This window comes from Populus nigra, chromosome 5, assembly GCF_951802175.1.
Source record: "Populus nigra chromosome 5, ddPopNigr1.1, whole genome shotgun sequence".
NCBI lineage: Eukaryota > Viridiplantae > Streptophyta > Magnoliopsida > Malpighiales > Salicaceae > Populus > Populus nigra.
The window spans coordinates 904,327-919,228 of record NC_084856.1 but is presented as its reverse complement, the minus strand read 5'-3'; the positions used below and the strand labels follow the sequence as shown (position 1 = coordinate 919,228).

The window sequence follows — 14,902 nt, the reverse complement described above, 5'->3', positions numbered from 1 at the left end:
CATTTACCTAACAGGATTCCAACAAGCGGTATGTTCTGTTACACCATATTTCGGTTTTCTCCCAGCATTCCACATGCATTCATCGTTTCTCTGCAGTTCAAGGTCACCATGCATGATTCTGTTCTTTGTTACATATGCAACAGGATTAAGTGAACCTGGGCTCTTAGAAAACAATATCTTATTTGTTTGCCCATCAATCACTTGCAGGCATAGCTAGTTCTTTGTTCAAGTTAAGACCTTGAAATTGTGGTTGAGGTGTCAAGCATATGTTATTCTTCTTGAATCCAAAATCCAGTATCATGAGGCCACAGTAGAGTATAGACCTTTAACAAGCAGAGGATTGTCTGTCCTCTGTCCCCCAATCGTATAGGAAATTTCCTTTCAGTTTCAGCAGATAAGCATTTTGGATGTAATTGCTACAATATGTGGAGAAACTGCCAACCGCTACTCGCACCCCACATTTTCACCCTCTCTGTTAATTTGGGTTGATACAGTCAACTTTAGTGTTACCATCTTAACTTAAGATGACAAGAAGCCCAAGCAAAAATCTTGCTGGACTGAACCATCAGCAACTAAATCTAAAATGGGCTCACTGAAAACTCCCATGTCTAGAAAAATCTTAAGGTGTACCAAATTAACAGCCTCTTAAGAAGTTGTAAGGCACGATGAAGTCTTTAGACTGCCACTGGTCATCACTCTTCAGTTATGGAAAAATCAAGACAAGAAGAGGTAGAAATAATGGAGCCTTTAAAGAGCTGCTGATTTCTTTGAACTAATTATTTCTGGAATGGTGGTGGTTTTGCTGTCAAGTGCTAGTGTTTACAGCAGTGAATTTGACACCTGCTACCTCCCAAACGGTTAGCTACGAGAGTGAGCTTTAATGCCAGATCCCTAAAGCCTAAACACAAGACACCTTTTTTTCCAGGTTATATATATGTAGGCGTTATATTGGCCGTGCTTTAAGAGCATGCTTTTCATAGGTTTTGTCACGAAGCTTTTGCTTTAGGTAGTTCTTTCTTTATGTTTTGAGAGCAAAGAAGAGAGAGATGGAAAGACTGTCGGCATTGAATCATCTGTTCTTGACTCACTTTCTCTACTCCTTCTCAACATCCATGGTGACCCCAGCCGTTAATGTACATTTGGGTGTCGAGAGAATATTATGAAAAAGTTTCAGGCTTCGGTCTGCATCGTCTATGACATAAAATAAATTATACCAACCTCTTGAAACGAAACTTCCCTGGGTGTCACTGTGAAAGGCCTTTTGAGCTCTTTCAAGATTGTAAGTGTTGTCGTTATCGAAAAAAAAAGTTACAGGTGTCTTCTTATCCACAAATATCACCGCCGACGACATGGTCACACTTTAGTCAAAGAGTGACATGCTTTATGTAAATTATTTTTATAATAAATTCTATATTTTATAAGATCCTGCAAATTTCATATTTAATAAATTTTTTTTGTAAAGATTCTATATCTTTGGACTATAAATACCCTTTTTCGTTTTTTTTTAAAATCTTATCTTAACTTTGTAAAATTGAAACATTTTTCCTTTTTTATATAGATTTATAAAATATAAACTTGAAACTTCATAGTAAAATTCTACTCTTAACAACTAGACCCTGTTCTTGAGAAGAGTCAACAGTGACGCATGCCTACAAACAAAAACTCACTTCTTTTTATTTACAACTCCTCCTTGTCTGCTTTTTTTACACTATCATACCATACGATCTTAGGTGGCCACTTTGGCCCACTAAAGATCATCGTGGTTATGACAGTACATCTCTTTTATCTTTTCGAAGAAAGAAGCAAGATTGGGTGCTCGGAATGTTTGTTTGATGAGCTATAAAGAGAAAAACATGCATTCAGAGTGGAAGTAAAGAATCTGTCATAATCAATAAAGAAGGTTTGTTTTATGCAGATCATAGGGCTTGGAACGTTGGTGATGATGCCTTTAATAGGGAATATGTCGGACAAGTATGGCCGGAAAGCTTTGCTTACAGTTCCATTGAGCCTTGTAATAGTTCCCTCAGGTAAGCATGTCCTGCTCTGTTTTTCTTCCCCCATCAACCAGAAAGATGAAGGGGTTTATCTACTGTCAAATTTCAATTAGTAAACAATAACTTAGTCCCTGTAGTAATTAGTAAACAAAGATGAAGGGGTTTATCTACTGTTTTTCTTCCCCTTTTAAATTGTTTTTTTGTTAAAATATATTAAAATTATTATTTTTTATTTTTTAAAAAATTATTTTTATATCTGAACGTCAAAACAGTATAAAAATATATTTAAAAAAAAAACCGGTTTGTAACACAATTATAAACTTCCCTTCATAATTCTCGTAGAAAATATTGCAGGAATTGTACTTCACCAGATATTAAAATATTTATTGCAGCCATATTGGCCTACAGCAGAACGAGGAACTTCTTTTACGCGTACTATGTCGTCAAGACTCTCATTGCCATGGTCTGCGAGGGAAGCGTCCCATGCCTTGCCCTCGCCTATGTGGTAAATACCCTTTCTTTTCTTTCTGTGATAACAACAATTCGAAATAGTTATACTTTTTATTTTTTATATTTGAGCATTTATATTTTTGCTCAAATATAAAAAATAAAAAGTATAAATATTTTTGCTCAATTTGCCATGGTGTTTTCATTTCAAGGCTCAATGTTACAAGGCAAAAGGGCTCCGATTATTTGCTACGGCGGTGCTGCTATTTGTAGGAATCAGTCATAGACACTGGCTAACAAATGGTTGATCCTATACGGAAAACTTGAGATGGATGGCATTGTTTATCTGCTGTTATGATCAGCACCGGATACTGTCTTAACGAGACTTGTCTTAAACTACAGGCAGACAATGTTCCCGAGGGTCGGCGAGCATCGGCGTTTGGGATTCTTTCAGGCATTGCGTCCTCCGCTTTCGTATGCGGAAACCTTTCCACTCGTTTCCTCTCCACCGCCTCCACCTTCCAGGTATATGGAACGTGCAACCTCTCTCCCTCCTCGCTTCCGTTTTCGTTTCTTAACATTCTTTTATCACCAATCCAATTTTTTTTATCAGGTTTCTGCCTCGGTAGCAATCGCATCTCTAGTGTACATGAGATTTTTTCTCCAGGATTCCATCATTGATGAACAACTAACGGCTCCAATATTAACTTCTAAGGGGAAACCAAAAGGAAAAGGAAAAGGAAAAGATTATGCTACAAATGAGATTCCAAGTAAAAATGTGCAGATTTTTAAATCAGCGCCTTCCTTGGAGGATATGCTCTGCTTGCTTAAAAGCAGGTTAGTGGTTCCTTCCCTCCGAGTCGAACTTTTGTCTACTGATACTTCAATTCTGTGATGAATATGGCTTTCTATTTGTAACAAGTGCTTAACTTTATCCACAACAGACATTTTTTTCTGAGCTGCTATTGTCGCAGATATTAATATGTATAGTGCTTACTTGCAGCGTGACGCTTTCGCAAGCTGCCGTTGTCGCATTTTTCTACAGTCTCGCGGAAGTTGGTCTTCATGCTTCGTTACTGGTACCTTCCTAAACACACGAATTAGGCTTACCGTGTTTGTTTTGCTCTTCGTTAGTGGTGACTTTTTCTTTGCAGTATTATTTGAAGGCACGATTTCACTTTAACAAGGACCAATTTGCTGACTTGATGGTAATTACTGGAATTGCAGGGACTCTTTCACAGGTATTTCTTACATTATTTAGTTTCATTTTTTATGACATTCTCTGTCATTTGTTTCGCATAGGGCGTATGTATATATTGATATCTTTTCTGTTGATCTGAAAAGTCATTGCTCAACAACTTGCAGTTGGTTCTTATGCCTATACTGGCTCCTGCTCTAGGAGAAGCAAGGCTGCTTGCAGTAGGGCTCTTTTTTACATGTGTACATGTAAGCACCTTCCATTCTATATAATTTGACTTCAGCCCAACTGTTATTTGGACCGGAAGAATGTCCTTAACTAGTTGTTCAGTCTATTAGTCACAGCAACCTTTAAGCCAGGTCGTGTTACTGATTCACTTATGGCATTGGATGCAGGTGTTTCTTTACAGCATTGCGTGGACCTTCTGGGTACTTTTTTTTGAAACTTAACTAGCAAGAGCAGGCTTCTTTCCTTTTGTTTTCGGATGCTTTTTATTTTTACGATTCAGTAGGCTTTTCAATATCATTCATTGTTTCTGGCATATGCTTCATCTAATGCTTGTCACATGTCTTGACATTGCTAACTTCTTAGCCGATTCTTATAGGTACCTTACGTTGCTGCCATGTTCTCCGTTCTGATTGTCTTTTCACAACCATGTGTAAGTTCTAGCTTTGTTTGTTTTTATGAAGTTTTTCATCGTTTAATTAACAGAATTCTCTAAATAATGTTTCAAAATCGAATTGCAGATGCGGAGCATTGTGTCTAAGCAAGTTGGATCCTGTGAGCAGGTACCATTCTTACTGGTCTTTCAAGATATTAGTTGGTAGGCTATGCCTTGACAGGAGAGAAAGCGAGTTAAGCAACAAATGGAGTCGTCTTGCAGTTCATATTAGACACCCTTCAGTTCATGACACGTCAAGTGTCCTCTTATTAGCATATAGATTCTGTTTGCAAGGTCGCCTCACTTGTCTGGAGTGCCTCTGATGCTGATCATCGTCCTTTTCTTTTTAGGGGAAGGCTCAAGGGTGCATTTCTGGTATAAGCTCCTTTGCTAATGTCATTTCTCCCTTGCTTTTCTCTCCTTTAACAGGTGAGTGGGATTTCATTTTCTTAAGAAATTATTACCAGGCCTACAAGTAAATCGAAACTAATAAAGTCAAATTGTTTTCCAGCTTTATTTCTCTCTGAAAGGGCACCATTCCACTTCCCTGGTTTCAGTATTATGTGCGTCGGATTTGCATCGGTAAGAGCTTTTACATTGTTTTCAACTGCTGATACATTTCATTAAGAGGATTATATGCAATTCAGAACCCGTTTGGGAATGTGGACATCCGCGCAGTTGGCCCCAGCATTCCCAAAACGAAGCATCCTCGCCGGACCCTGTTAGCTTTGAATCTTTGCTATTAAACAAAATCTTAATTATTTGCTGACAATTTCCATGCTTCTTGACAATTTTATGTAGATGATAGCCTTCATCCAGAGTCTCATGATAAGGATCGCTCCTCCCATTGCAAATGAGAAGGTCTGTAATTCCAACTACGTGGATGCCTAGACATGAAAATGGTTACTCAAAAGACAGCTAGCCATGGCTTTTCTGGTTTTAAGCTGAGCCCTAGTATTTATTTTTATCTACAAAACCTCCCATGCTTGCTGGGAATTAAGCACTAGAAACCGAGATTAGAAGTTCTGGAACCCTGAGTCTAGTCTAGCTACATTGGCCCAGTGACCAAATGTATGCTCTAAACCACTTCTTCTCTAGACAAGAACCTTCACAAGAGAAGACAGCACGATGCCGGAGCTTACATCCTGGAAGTCATTGGTGACAGGTGATGACAGTGTAGGTTCTATCACGATCTATATGTTGGCGACCCAAAAATTAACAAACCGACGGCATGTATTATTATTATTATTATTACTATTATTATAATGACGAAAAAGTAAGGGAGACGTGTAAACCAGATTCTATTAAGTTAAGCTAAATAGAAAGCTGGTTTTGTTCCCTGTAAGCGATTGTTGGCGGCCATTATTGTTAAAAGCTGGATTTTTTATTTTTTTATAACAAATATATTTTTTTAACGTATACAACCACCACGGATAGTAATACAATACAAAACAATTAACCTTGGAAATATAATAATAATTATAAAAAAAATCAACCCAAACGGTCACCAGTCCACTCCCTGCTTCCCTTGGCGTCCCCACATCATTTATTTATCACCCCCACTACTGCATGCTTCAAGTAAAATCTATCTTCAACATCTATTTTATTAGGAAAAAAAACCCATTCCGATAGATTTTTTTTTAAAAAAATATAAAATAAAACCTTGGAAATTACAATTATACCCCCATCAATATATTTATAAAAAGATTCTCTTAGATTCAAATTAAAAGATATTTATTATTAAATTTATAATTTAAGAACGCATCATCCACCTCCGATTCAATTATATCTGATGACAACAGGAAATGAATCACTAATTTTTAGCAAACCGAATTCAATTTTTCCTTTAGCCGCATGCATTAGACATCAGACTGGAATAAATAAAAGGGCTATAATGGTATTTTAATAGAATGATTAAGAAATATAAAATAAAATTATTTTTAAAATAAATCTTTATTATTTAAGATAAAAAAAAATAGAAATATATTTTCTTTATCTTGATTGCTTCCGTCTTCGGATAACATTCAACACCAACTTTATAGAACTCAATCATGACACCATCTAATTAACTTTCTACTGTAAGCTAGATTATTATTTAAAGAGTTTAACACAAACACGGCCATTAATATCATCCATGTGTCACAATCTGCTAAGGTAACTGACCCTGCTCCCAAATTTTCTCCTCCGTTTCTTTCTGCACTCTACAAGCCATCAGTTTAAGCCCTGTTTGGCTTCGCCGGAGAAACCGAGGAATATTCCACGATAACACGGTTACTATAGTTACATTTACTTTAGTGCCCAACATTCCTCGGGAAGGTTTTTCAGTTCTTTCAGAATGGAAGCAGCAGACGATAATCCGAAGACAGCAACATCGATTCTCCATGGAGACCTTGATTTAAGAATAATCGAAGCTCGAAGGTTACCAAACATGGATTTAGTATCAGACCGTCTTCGTCGATGTTTTACTGTATTTGACTCGTGTCGGGATCCATGCTCTAAAGAGAGAAAAGAACAGCAACACCGCCGCCACAAGATCATTACAAGTGACCCATACGTTATGGTTGGGGTATCGGGCGCAAGAGTCGCCCGCACGCGCGTGATTTCGAACAATCAAAATCCGATATGGAACGAACACTTCAAGATTCCTTTGGCTCACCCGGCCGAAAAGATTGAATTTTACGTGAAAGATGATGACATGTTCGGTGCTGAGTTTATAGGGATAGCAAGTGTTGAAGTAGAGAAGATCTTGTCAGGTGAAACGATCAAGGATTGGTTTCCCATAATCGGATTGTACGGAAAACCGCCAAAAACTGGATGTGCCCTTCACGTTGAGATGAAATTTACGAAATGTGAGCAGATTGATAATAAACTCGGGGTTGAAAATTGTTATTTTCCGGTGAGGCATGGAGGGAATGTTACCCTTTATCAGGATGCGCATGTGCCGGATTCGAGCTTGCCGGAGATTGAATTAGAGAATGGGAATTTGTTCAGGCATGAGAAATGCTGGGAGGATATATGTCATGCTATAGTAGAAGCACATCATTTGGTTTATATAGTTGGTTGGTCGATTTATCATAAGGTAAGATTGGTGAGGGAGCCTTCAAAACCATTGCCGAGAGGTGGGGATTTGAATTTGGGAGAACTGCTCAAGTATAAATCACAAGAAGGTGTGAGAGTTCTGTTGCTGGTTTGGGATGATAAGACTTCTCATAACAAGTTTTTTATTCGCACGGTATGTGTTCATTCTTGGATTTGGGTTTTTAATTGACTGTTTAATTTATTTATTTTAATGAGAAAAATGTGTTCTTTGGATTCTCGTTTTAATTGATGTTTATGATGAGGTCCTGATGGGAAAAGACAGAGAAATAATTGGTGATAGTGATACTTGGTACTGGGATTTGAATACTACTAGAATCTTGCTAAATTTGGAATTTGATACGTGTTCTGGCATTCTTAAGTTTGGATTTCTTTTTGTCTGTTCATAGTTGGTGTTTGATGGGAAAAAGGTTTGAAGTTTTATACTCATTGATTCTGGTTTGTAATTGATTGTTTTATAATAGGGCTGTTGATGAAGTAAATTATCAGTTTGCTGTACTCTTTGTGCCTACTGGATTCTTGCTTAAATTGGACACATGATGTATACTTGACATTAATTGCTTGTAGTTCTACTGGCTTTTCATGTTTATTTAGGGGGTGTGGTGGACTTTTTTTCTCTTTTTGGATGAATAGTGGATTTGTTATATAATCCTGGTTTGGTAAATTTTATTAAGTACATTGCTGAAGTTTTGGTTAAAGTGATTCTATAATTCAGTTATCGTTGGTTCAATTGAGATTTGAGATTCTTAGTCTAATGTTGAAAGGGTGTTGCTTGCAGACTGGAGTAATGCAAACTCATGATGAAGAGACGCGGAAGTTTTTCAAGCATTCTTCAGTGAATTGTGTACTGTCGCCACGTTATCCAAGCAGTAAGCTCAGCATTTTCAAGCAGCAGGCATGCTTAGTGTTCCACTTACTGTTCCATCATTTTGTTCATCAATGAATAATTATAAACACTGTGATTGTTTTGATTGCTAGAACTACTTACTCATCTCTGTGTGGTGGTTTGCTGTGTTTCTGGGCTTAGACGGGAATATTTCTAGCCACATCTTTGATCATGCTACTTTCTCTTGTTTCTTAATTTTTTTTAAGGGCCCAAAGGAAAATAGGTCTACCAGAGATGGAAAACTTACTTGAGCATACCTGTTTTTTTTTTCCTTGAGCAATTCAGAGTGAATTATTGACAAATTTTCAAATTTAGACAGAGTATCAAAATGTCTAAATGGTTTGACTATACAATAAAAGCCTGGTTCATTCTTTAGCCAGGTGATTCTTGACCGATATCTGTTGTCTATGTAATGTCTATCATTGTCAATATTACTGCAAAATGGGAAAGGATGTTATCATAACATTATCTAATCAAGCATATATTTCTTTGATGTTGGTGATGCGTGAAATTAACTGGAACTGCCTCTATAAGTTTAACATCCATAGATTTCAGTCTATTTCTTCTGATCAAACAGTATCTTTGCTGACAGCTTTATCATGGCATCTCTTTTCAGGTTGTTGGGACCCTCTATACACATCATCAGAAATGTGTAATTGTGGATGCACAGGCATCTGGAAACAACCGGAAGATAACTGCTTTTATAGGGGGTCTAGATCTTTGTGATGGCCGCTATGATACACCTGAACATCGGTTATTTCAGGATCTCGACACTGTATTTCAGGATGATTATCATAATCCAACATTTCCCGTGAGTATTCAATTTCTCTGACAAAAATAACTATGTTCTTACACTGCGATGAATATTCATGTTCAGGGTTTATGTTTAGCATGCTCTTCCAGATCACTGGCTCTTGCAGAGTAAACTATCTATTTACCTTGTTTGTTTTTTAAATGATAGGCAGGAACAATGGGCCCAAGGCAGCCATGGCATGATTTGCATTGCAAAATCGAAGGGCCTGCTGCATATGATGTGCTTACTAATTTTGAGCAGCGATGGAGGAAAGCCTCAAAATGGTCAGAGTTTGGACGAAGTTTTAAAAGGTCAACGCCTTGGCGCGACGATTCATTAATAAAGTTAGAACGGATCTCATGGATAGATGGTCCTTCCCCGTCAGTCCCCAGTGATGATCCTAAATTATGGGTGTCCAATGAAGATGATCCTGAAAACTGGCATGTTCAGGTTCATTAGCATGCACTTTCCTTTGCAAAGCTTTCGTACATTTAAAACAGTCTATGTCAAATTAAATAATCATCAGTGGCTCTACTGAATTGACAGGTTTTCCGATCTATAGATTCGGGATCTTTGAAAGGATTTCCCAAAGATGTTTATCGAGCTGAAAAGCAGGTTAAATTTCTGTAGAATGAAAAAAAATATAGTACATGGCCTTTCTGTTGATTGGGCATGATCTTTAACACATTTGAATTTTGACATTACCATCATTCACTAATTCTATCTCATCCTTTTGTTGCAGAACCTTGTTTGTGCTAAAAATATGGTCATTGACAAGAGCATTCAGACAGCATATGTTCAGGCAATCAGATTGGCCCAGCACTTCATATATATTGAGAATCAATATTTCCTTGGGTCATCGTTTGCGTGGTCAGAATATAAAAATGCAGGTTATTTCATCGTCTGAAGATACTTTTCGCATAAGAACAAAAACATGGCTGCTTAACAGATCACCTCATCTCTACTGTGAATATAAACTCTGACAGAAGCACATGTCTGCTTTCATAAACTGATAAACCTGGCTTTAAAAACATTTTAGCTTATGATTTAGGGTCTAGATCATAGTAATTCCTATTATGTATTTGACTTTCATATCTGCCTCAGAAATTTTAATGAAAGGGCACTTGTACTTTTATTTTAATCATGTTTTGGTATGATTAGGTGCTGAAAATTTAATTCCTATGGAGTTGGCATTGAAGATAGCAAGTAAAATAAGAGCAATGGAGAGATTTGCTGTTTATGTTGTGATACCAATGTGGCCTGAGGGTGCTCCCACTTCTGCCTCTGTACAAGAAATTCTCTTTTGGCAGGTAATTTAACATAAAAAATTTGTGACTTCATTGAGTGCAAGTTGAGATCACTGCAAGTGTGGAGAGGAAGATCCCAAAAGAATTCTCATCTGTTTTTAACTCACATTTTGAGGAAAAAATAACCTAAACATTTTGGATATTTGAAAGTCTACCACATTTGCGTTGCTTGATATGGAGACTGTTCCAGATAAACATTTTGTATTTCTTATTGCATTTTTAGCTGCTATGGTGCTATGCTTTCTGGTGGTAAAGGCAATTCTACAAATCTCCATATTTTGCTGTGGTTAATTTCTTGAGTCATATATGGCAGTCATAAGTTTTATTTCCATGAGGAGAAATCGTGACTTGCTTTATTTTTATTGTGTATTTTAACCATGTGATTAATGTGTTTTTTTATGTTCCAGGGACAGACGATGCAAATGATGTATGAAGTGATAGCAAATGAGTTGAAATCCATGAATCTTGAGAATTCACATCCACAAGACTACCTAAATTTCTACTGTCTTGGTAATAGGGAACAAGTGCCAGGTTCAGACAAGTCTTGCGACCAGACGGTAACAGTACTAAATGGAACTTACTTTCCAATTATCTAATTATTAGACATTATTTTATAAGAAGATATAAACTTCTGATGAAAAAAGGATTGTTCGGTGTCCATTAAATGGGGAACGTGCAGACTTAATATAGTCCAGGAACCTTGTAGCTTAATCAAGTAGGATACCCTGGAGTACAAGGAAAGTTCCCTACTGATTAGACCAATTTTCTGTTACTACATGCTTATAACTTAGCTTTAGTGTGGCATGTTGCTAAATTTTTGACTGTCATGATTCAAAATTTCATTTTGTGATTACTGTTTATTTTTCTGGATCGAGAAGCCTCGGCATTCCATCTACTGCCTTGGATCTTAATTAAGGTTTACTGAGGGATAACCGGAACTACCACCTAATTAAGGGTTAATTCTATGGATGGTCTGCATGATGGATATCTCATCTTCTTCATTAGTTACATCTTTCCTTGTACTTCTTTGGAATGCATTGTGGATTTTACTTGCAAATTTGAAGGCGTCATATATATTCCTTTTGGGTCTTAATAATTTTGCTCTGACCATTTTTCAGGTTTCCATGTCATATATATTCCTTTTGGGTCTTAATAATTTTGCTCTGACCATTTTTCAGGTTTCCATGTCTCAAAAATTTCAACGGTTTATGGTTTACGTACATGCAAAGGGAATGATAGTAGATGACGAGTACATAATACTGGGATCTGCCAATATTAACGAACGATCTATGGCCGGTTCAAGAGATACTGAGATAGCAATGGGCGCGTATCAGCCTCATCATACGTGGAGCAATAAGAAGAGACATCCACTAGGCCAGGTTTATACCTTCATTATAGTAGTTTAAACCTTAAATCATTTAAGAAGAAACATCCACTAGGCCAGGTTTATACCTTCATTATAGTAGTTTAAACCTTAAATCATTTAAGAAGAGACATCCACTAGGCCAGGTTTATACCTTAATTGTAGTAGTTTAAACCTTAAATCATTTATAGTCCTTCAGTTTTATTGCCTTCATTCTAGGATATCCCAGAGGAGGCCAAGTCAATAAACCTGTCTTTGAACATATTCTCATTGGATATGCTTTTGTAAGAATTTTAACCTTGGTTAGCTGATCAAGCTAGTTGATGTGTCTTCAGGTATATGGGTACCGAATGTCTCTCTGGGCAGAACATTTGGGGCTGGTTGATAACTTGTTTAAAGAGCCTGGAAGTTTGGATTGTGTCAAGAGCGTGAACAAAATCGCTGAAGATAACTGGAAGAAGTTCACGGCGGAGGATTTTACACTATTGCAAGGACATCTTCTTAAATACCCTGTGGAGGTTGATGGCAGTGGCAAGGTAAGCCCTTTGCCAGGGCAAGAGACTTTCCCGGATGTTGGTGGCAAGGTGCTTGGAGCCCGTACAAACCTTCCCGATGCATTAACTACATAGGTTTCAGGGTTTCAGTTTTGTTATCCGTTTCATGTGGTTTTACTTTGCAGCTTATACTGATTCAAGCAAGGTCTAGGTCAGCTGTGCCAATTTTCTGTGGGCTACCAATTTTGAATTTATTTAATAGGATTATGAATAAAAAGATTAGACTGATGAAATTTGAATCACAAAAACTACAATAATGTTGATTAAAATTGAAAGGCATTATACAATCTTGGTTCACCCCATATATTCTCTCACTCCCACCATTAAGATTTATAAACTCTACTATCTTCCAAAAAATAAGAAGAGAAGCATGAGATGATCCCTACAGATTCTTCATGTAATTAAACTTAATTAACGGTAACTTTTCCCACCATGCCAGCTCCCTGGTGAGGAGAACAGTAGAAGCTGTATTCACCTTTGTTACTCAAGGCAACTTCGAAAGTCTCTCCTTTGGCATTGAGGAGATCCTCCTCACTCATGGAGATTTTTGACGCATCAACCCCACTTGGAATAGAATCCTCGTCGAAGACAATGTTGTGTGGGAATCCGGCATTGTTCTTGAAGACGATCTTTTCACCAGGGGATATGGAGAACTCGCTGGGAACAAAAGCCAATGAGCCGTCGTCAGCTCCAAGCAAGACGTCGATGGCCATAGCATTGCTAGCAATCATTACGCTAGCAGCGGTGGCGACAACGGCAGCACCAACGTCTTTCATTGAGGCCTTGATGCTGAGCCTTGGGAGTGGAGAGGCTGAGACCTTGGCACTGGCACTGACTTTAGCGTTGGAGGCACTGCCTGCCTTAAGACCAGTGAAAGATGGGATTGAAACAGCAGCCGAGGTGACAGTGGCCATTCTAGAGGTTTTTTGTTCTGGTTTTTGCTGGTATTGTGTGCTGGAGGCGATTAGTCAGAAGGGGGAAGGGAGTCTGGTTGGTTTTAATAGTGTGATGGAATGCAAGTGTGAGGCTGAGGGGTGAGAGGTTCATTTTGTGTGGTTTAGATTTTGTGATGAGATAATGTATGGCGAAGAGGATGGGCAGAGAAAAGGGGTTATCTGTGAGGACTGCTCTCATTGGCTGGTTTGGATGCTGTTTCCTGACGTGGCATTGAATGTATTGAAGCGAGGAGGAGAATGGGAGACGTGGGAGGCATGACAATCATGGAAGGGATAAGCGTTTGAGCTGGACAAGGAAGGAAACTGCTCTTTGATTTATACCTTATCTTGAAATCTCGAGATTAAATTATTTGCCCTTCCTTTGAGTTAATTACCAGGGAAAAACAATGCTAATACCTTGCTATTCTTCTCTTAGACTTCTATCTATTACTGAAAATAGATATAAAATAAATTTATATTCTTTTTTTTTTATCTTGAAATAACAAACAAACACAAGGTAAAATCATGGTTTTTCTTTTCCTGTGGTTAAACTCTTTAGCCTCATCACGCCCTCAAAAAAATATCAGTAGAAAGGAAACAAAACCTAAACTAAAAAATAATTGCTAGCTTTCGAACTATCATTTTCAGTGCAGATGCGTGCTTCTTTTTTCTTTTTTCTTTTTTCTCGCCCACAACTGCATACCAAATCCCATCATGCGCTCCAAATCTACAAATATGTGATTGGTATGTCCTGTCCTCTAGCAGATATTTTTGCCCATCGCAACCATTGTTATGTGGCTCAGGCAGCGTTGGCACCCACCACTCCATTTTTTCTTCTTTCCACGAAAGGGCCCATTAAGGGCAGATGATAATCAATCCATAACACCCAGGCAGCAATACGAATTGCGTTTGGTATTATAGTTTATTTTATTTTTTAAGAGTTTAAAAATATATTAAAATAATTTTTGTATATATTTTTTTATTTTTAACCATATTAAATCATCAAAATACACTAAAAGAATTGCTATTTAAAGAAAAATACATTTTAAAAACACCCACAAAAGCATAAGGAAATCAGCAGCTCGTGTCGTGTCGTCAGCATAAATAACAGTAAATTTAATCACGAGATGCTGTTTAACCAACCTTTTTTCAATCTGTACAGCACTACGTTAACTAAGCATCCCACAAAAATTTAAACTTTTTTTTCTAAAAATTAATATATATTTTTTTATGTTTTGGATTGTTTTCATGCGTTGATCTCAAAAATAATTTTTAAAAACTAAAATAAAACATTATTTTTATGCATTTCAGCGTGAAAAGCACTATAAAAAACAACCGTAACCATACTCTTAAAACAATCATTAATCAAGCCACATTTATGCTAACATAAAGAAGGAAGTTGGATAAGTAGATGGGGTAGCAATTAAGCAACGCTGGAAAATACTATAAAGTATATGATGTAGTGAAGGACGTAAATGAACAAGGATGTTAGAGCTCTCACGGTAGTGATCAGACTGGAAGACAACGCGCTGCAACAATCCAAGGCCTGTTTTACCTTCAAAAAGGCCCTAAAAATTCCTCGCAAGGATCTAATAGTTGAGAGGACGAGCACTAATGGAAGAGCGTAACTACATGAGTGAACCTCTTCCTTGCTCCTTCAGCTCTTCT

General features: G+C 37.4%; 3 protein-coding genes across 3 annotated transcripts; 2 read left to right on the top strand and 1 right to left on the bottom strand.

Annotated features, from left to right (window-relative positions):
• Positions 1-6: 6 nt before the first annotated feature.
• LOC133694124 (uncharacterized) lies at positions 7-5,645 on the top strand. Its single transcript, XM_062115572.1, has 14 exons — positions 7-28; positions 1,916-2,027; positions 2,387-2,499; positions 2,844-2,966; positions 3,055-3,278; positions 3,445-3,520; positions 3,596-3,682; positions 3,807-3,887; positions 4,035-4,067; positions 4,244-4,297; positions 4,386-4,427; positions 4,651-4,729; positions 4,812-4,882; positions 5,102-5,645. The coding sequence occupies exons 2-14, from the start codon at positions 1,940-1,942 to the stop codon at positions 5,189-5,191; spliced, it is 1,161 nt and encodes a 386-aa protein (XP_061971556.1). The 5' UTR covers positions 7-28; positions 1,916-1,939; the 3' UTR covers positions 5,192-5,645.
• Positions 5,646-6,386: 741 nt separating this feature from the next.
• LOC133694787 (phospholipase D delta-like) lies at positions 6,387-12,601 on the top strand. The gene is made up of 10 exons (XM_062116482.1): positions 6,387-7,532; positions 8,175-8,291; positions 8,899-9,093; positions 9,244-9,525; positions 9,622-9,690; positions 9,818-9,965; positions 10,237-10,385; positions 10,790-10,939; positions 11,561-11,761; positions 12,081-12,601. The coding sequence occupies exons 1-10, from the start codon at positions 6,636-6,638 to the stop codon at positions 12,372-12,374; spliced, it is 2,502 nt and encodes an 833-aa protein (XP_061972466.1). The 5' UTR covers positions 6,387-6,635; the 3' UTR covers positions 12,375-12,601.
• LOC133694788 (plastocyanin A, chloroplastic) lies at positions 12,533-13,634 on the bottom strand. Its single transcript, XM_062116483.1, has one exon. It carries the CDS (start codon positions 13,211-13,213, stop codon positions 12,707-12,709), a length of 507 nt encoding a protein of 168 aa, XP_061972467.1. The 5' UTR covers positions 13,214-13,634; the 3' UTR covers positions 12,533-12,706.
• Between the last annotated feature and the right edge of the window lie 1,268 nt (positions 13,635-14,902).

What these genes read in the sequence shown, in the direction of transcription:
- LOC133694788 (XM_062116483.1), bottom strand. Translation starts at nt 13,213, where the DNA reads ATGGCCACTGTCACCTCGGCTGCTGTTTCAATCCCATCTTTCACTGGT.
- LOC133694787 (XM_062116482.1), top strand. Translation starts at nt 6,636, where the DNA reads ATGGAAGCAGCAGACGATAATCCGAAGACAGCAACATCGATTCTCCAT. An exon ending in TCAGCATTTTCAAGCAGCAG is followed by an intron (nt 8,292 to 8,898) that starts GCATGCTTAGTG and finishes ATCTCTTTTCAG; the next exon opens with GTTGTTGGGACCCTCTATAC. An exon ending in GTCAGAATATAAAAATGCAG is followed by an intron (nt 9,966 to 10,236) that starts GTTATTTCATCG and finishes TGGTATGATTAG; the next exon opens with GTGCTGAAAATTTAATTCCT.
- LOC133694124 (XM_062115572.1), top strand. Translation starts at nt 1,940, where the DNA reads ATGATGCCTTTAATAGGGAATATGTCGGACAAGTATGGCCGGAAAGCT. An exon ending in TCTTTTTTACATGTGTACAT is followed by an intron (nt 3,888 to 4,034) that starts GTAAGCACCTTC and finishes CATTGGATGCAG; the next exon opens with GTGTTTCTTTACAGCATTGC. An exon ending in GCTTTTCTCTCCTTTAACAG is followed by an intron (nt 4,730 to 4,811) that starts GTGAGTGGGATT and finishes ATTGTTTTCCAG; the next exon opens with CTTTATTTCTCTCTGAAAGG.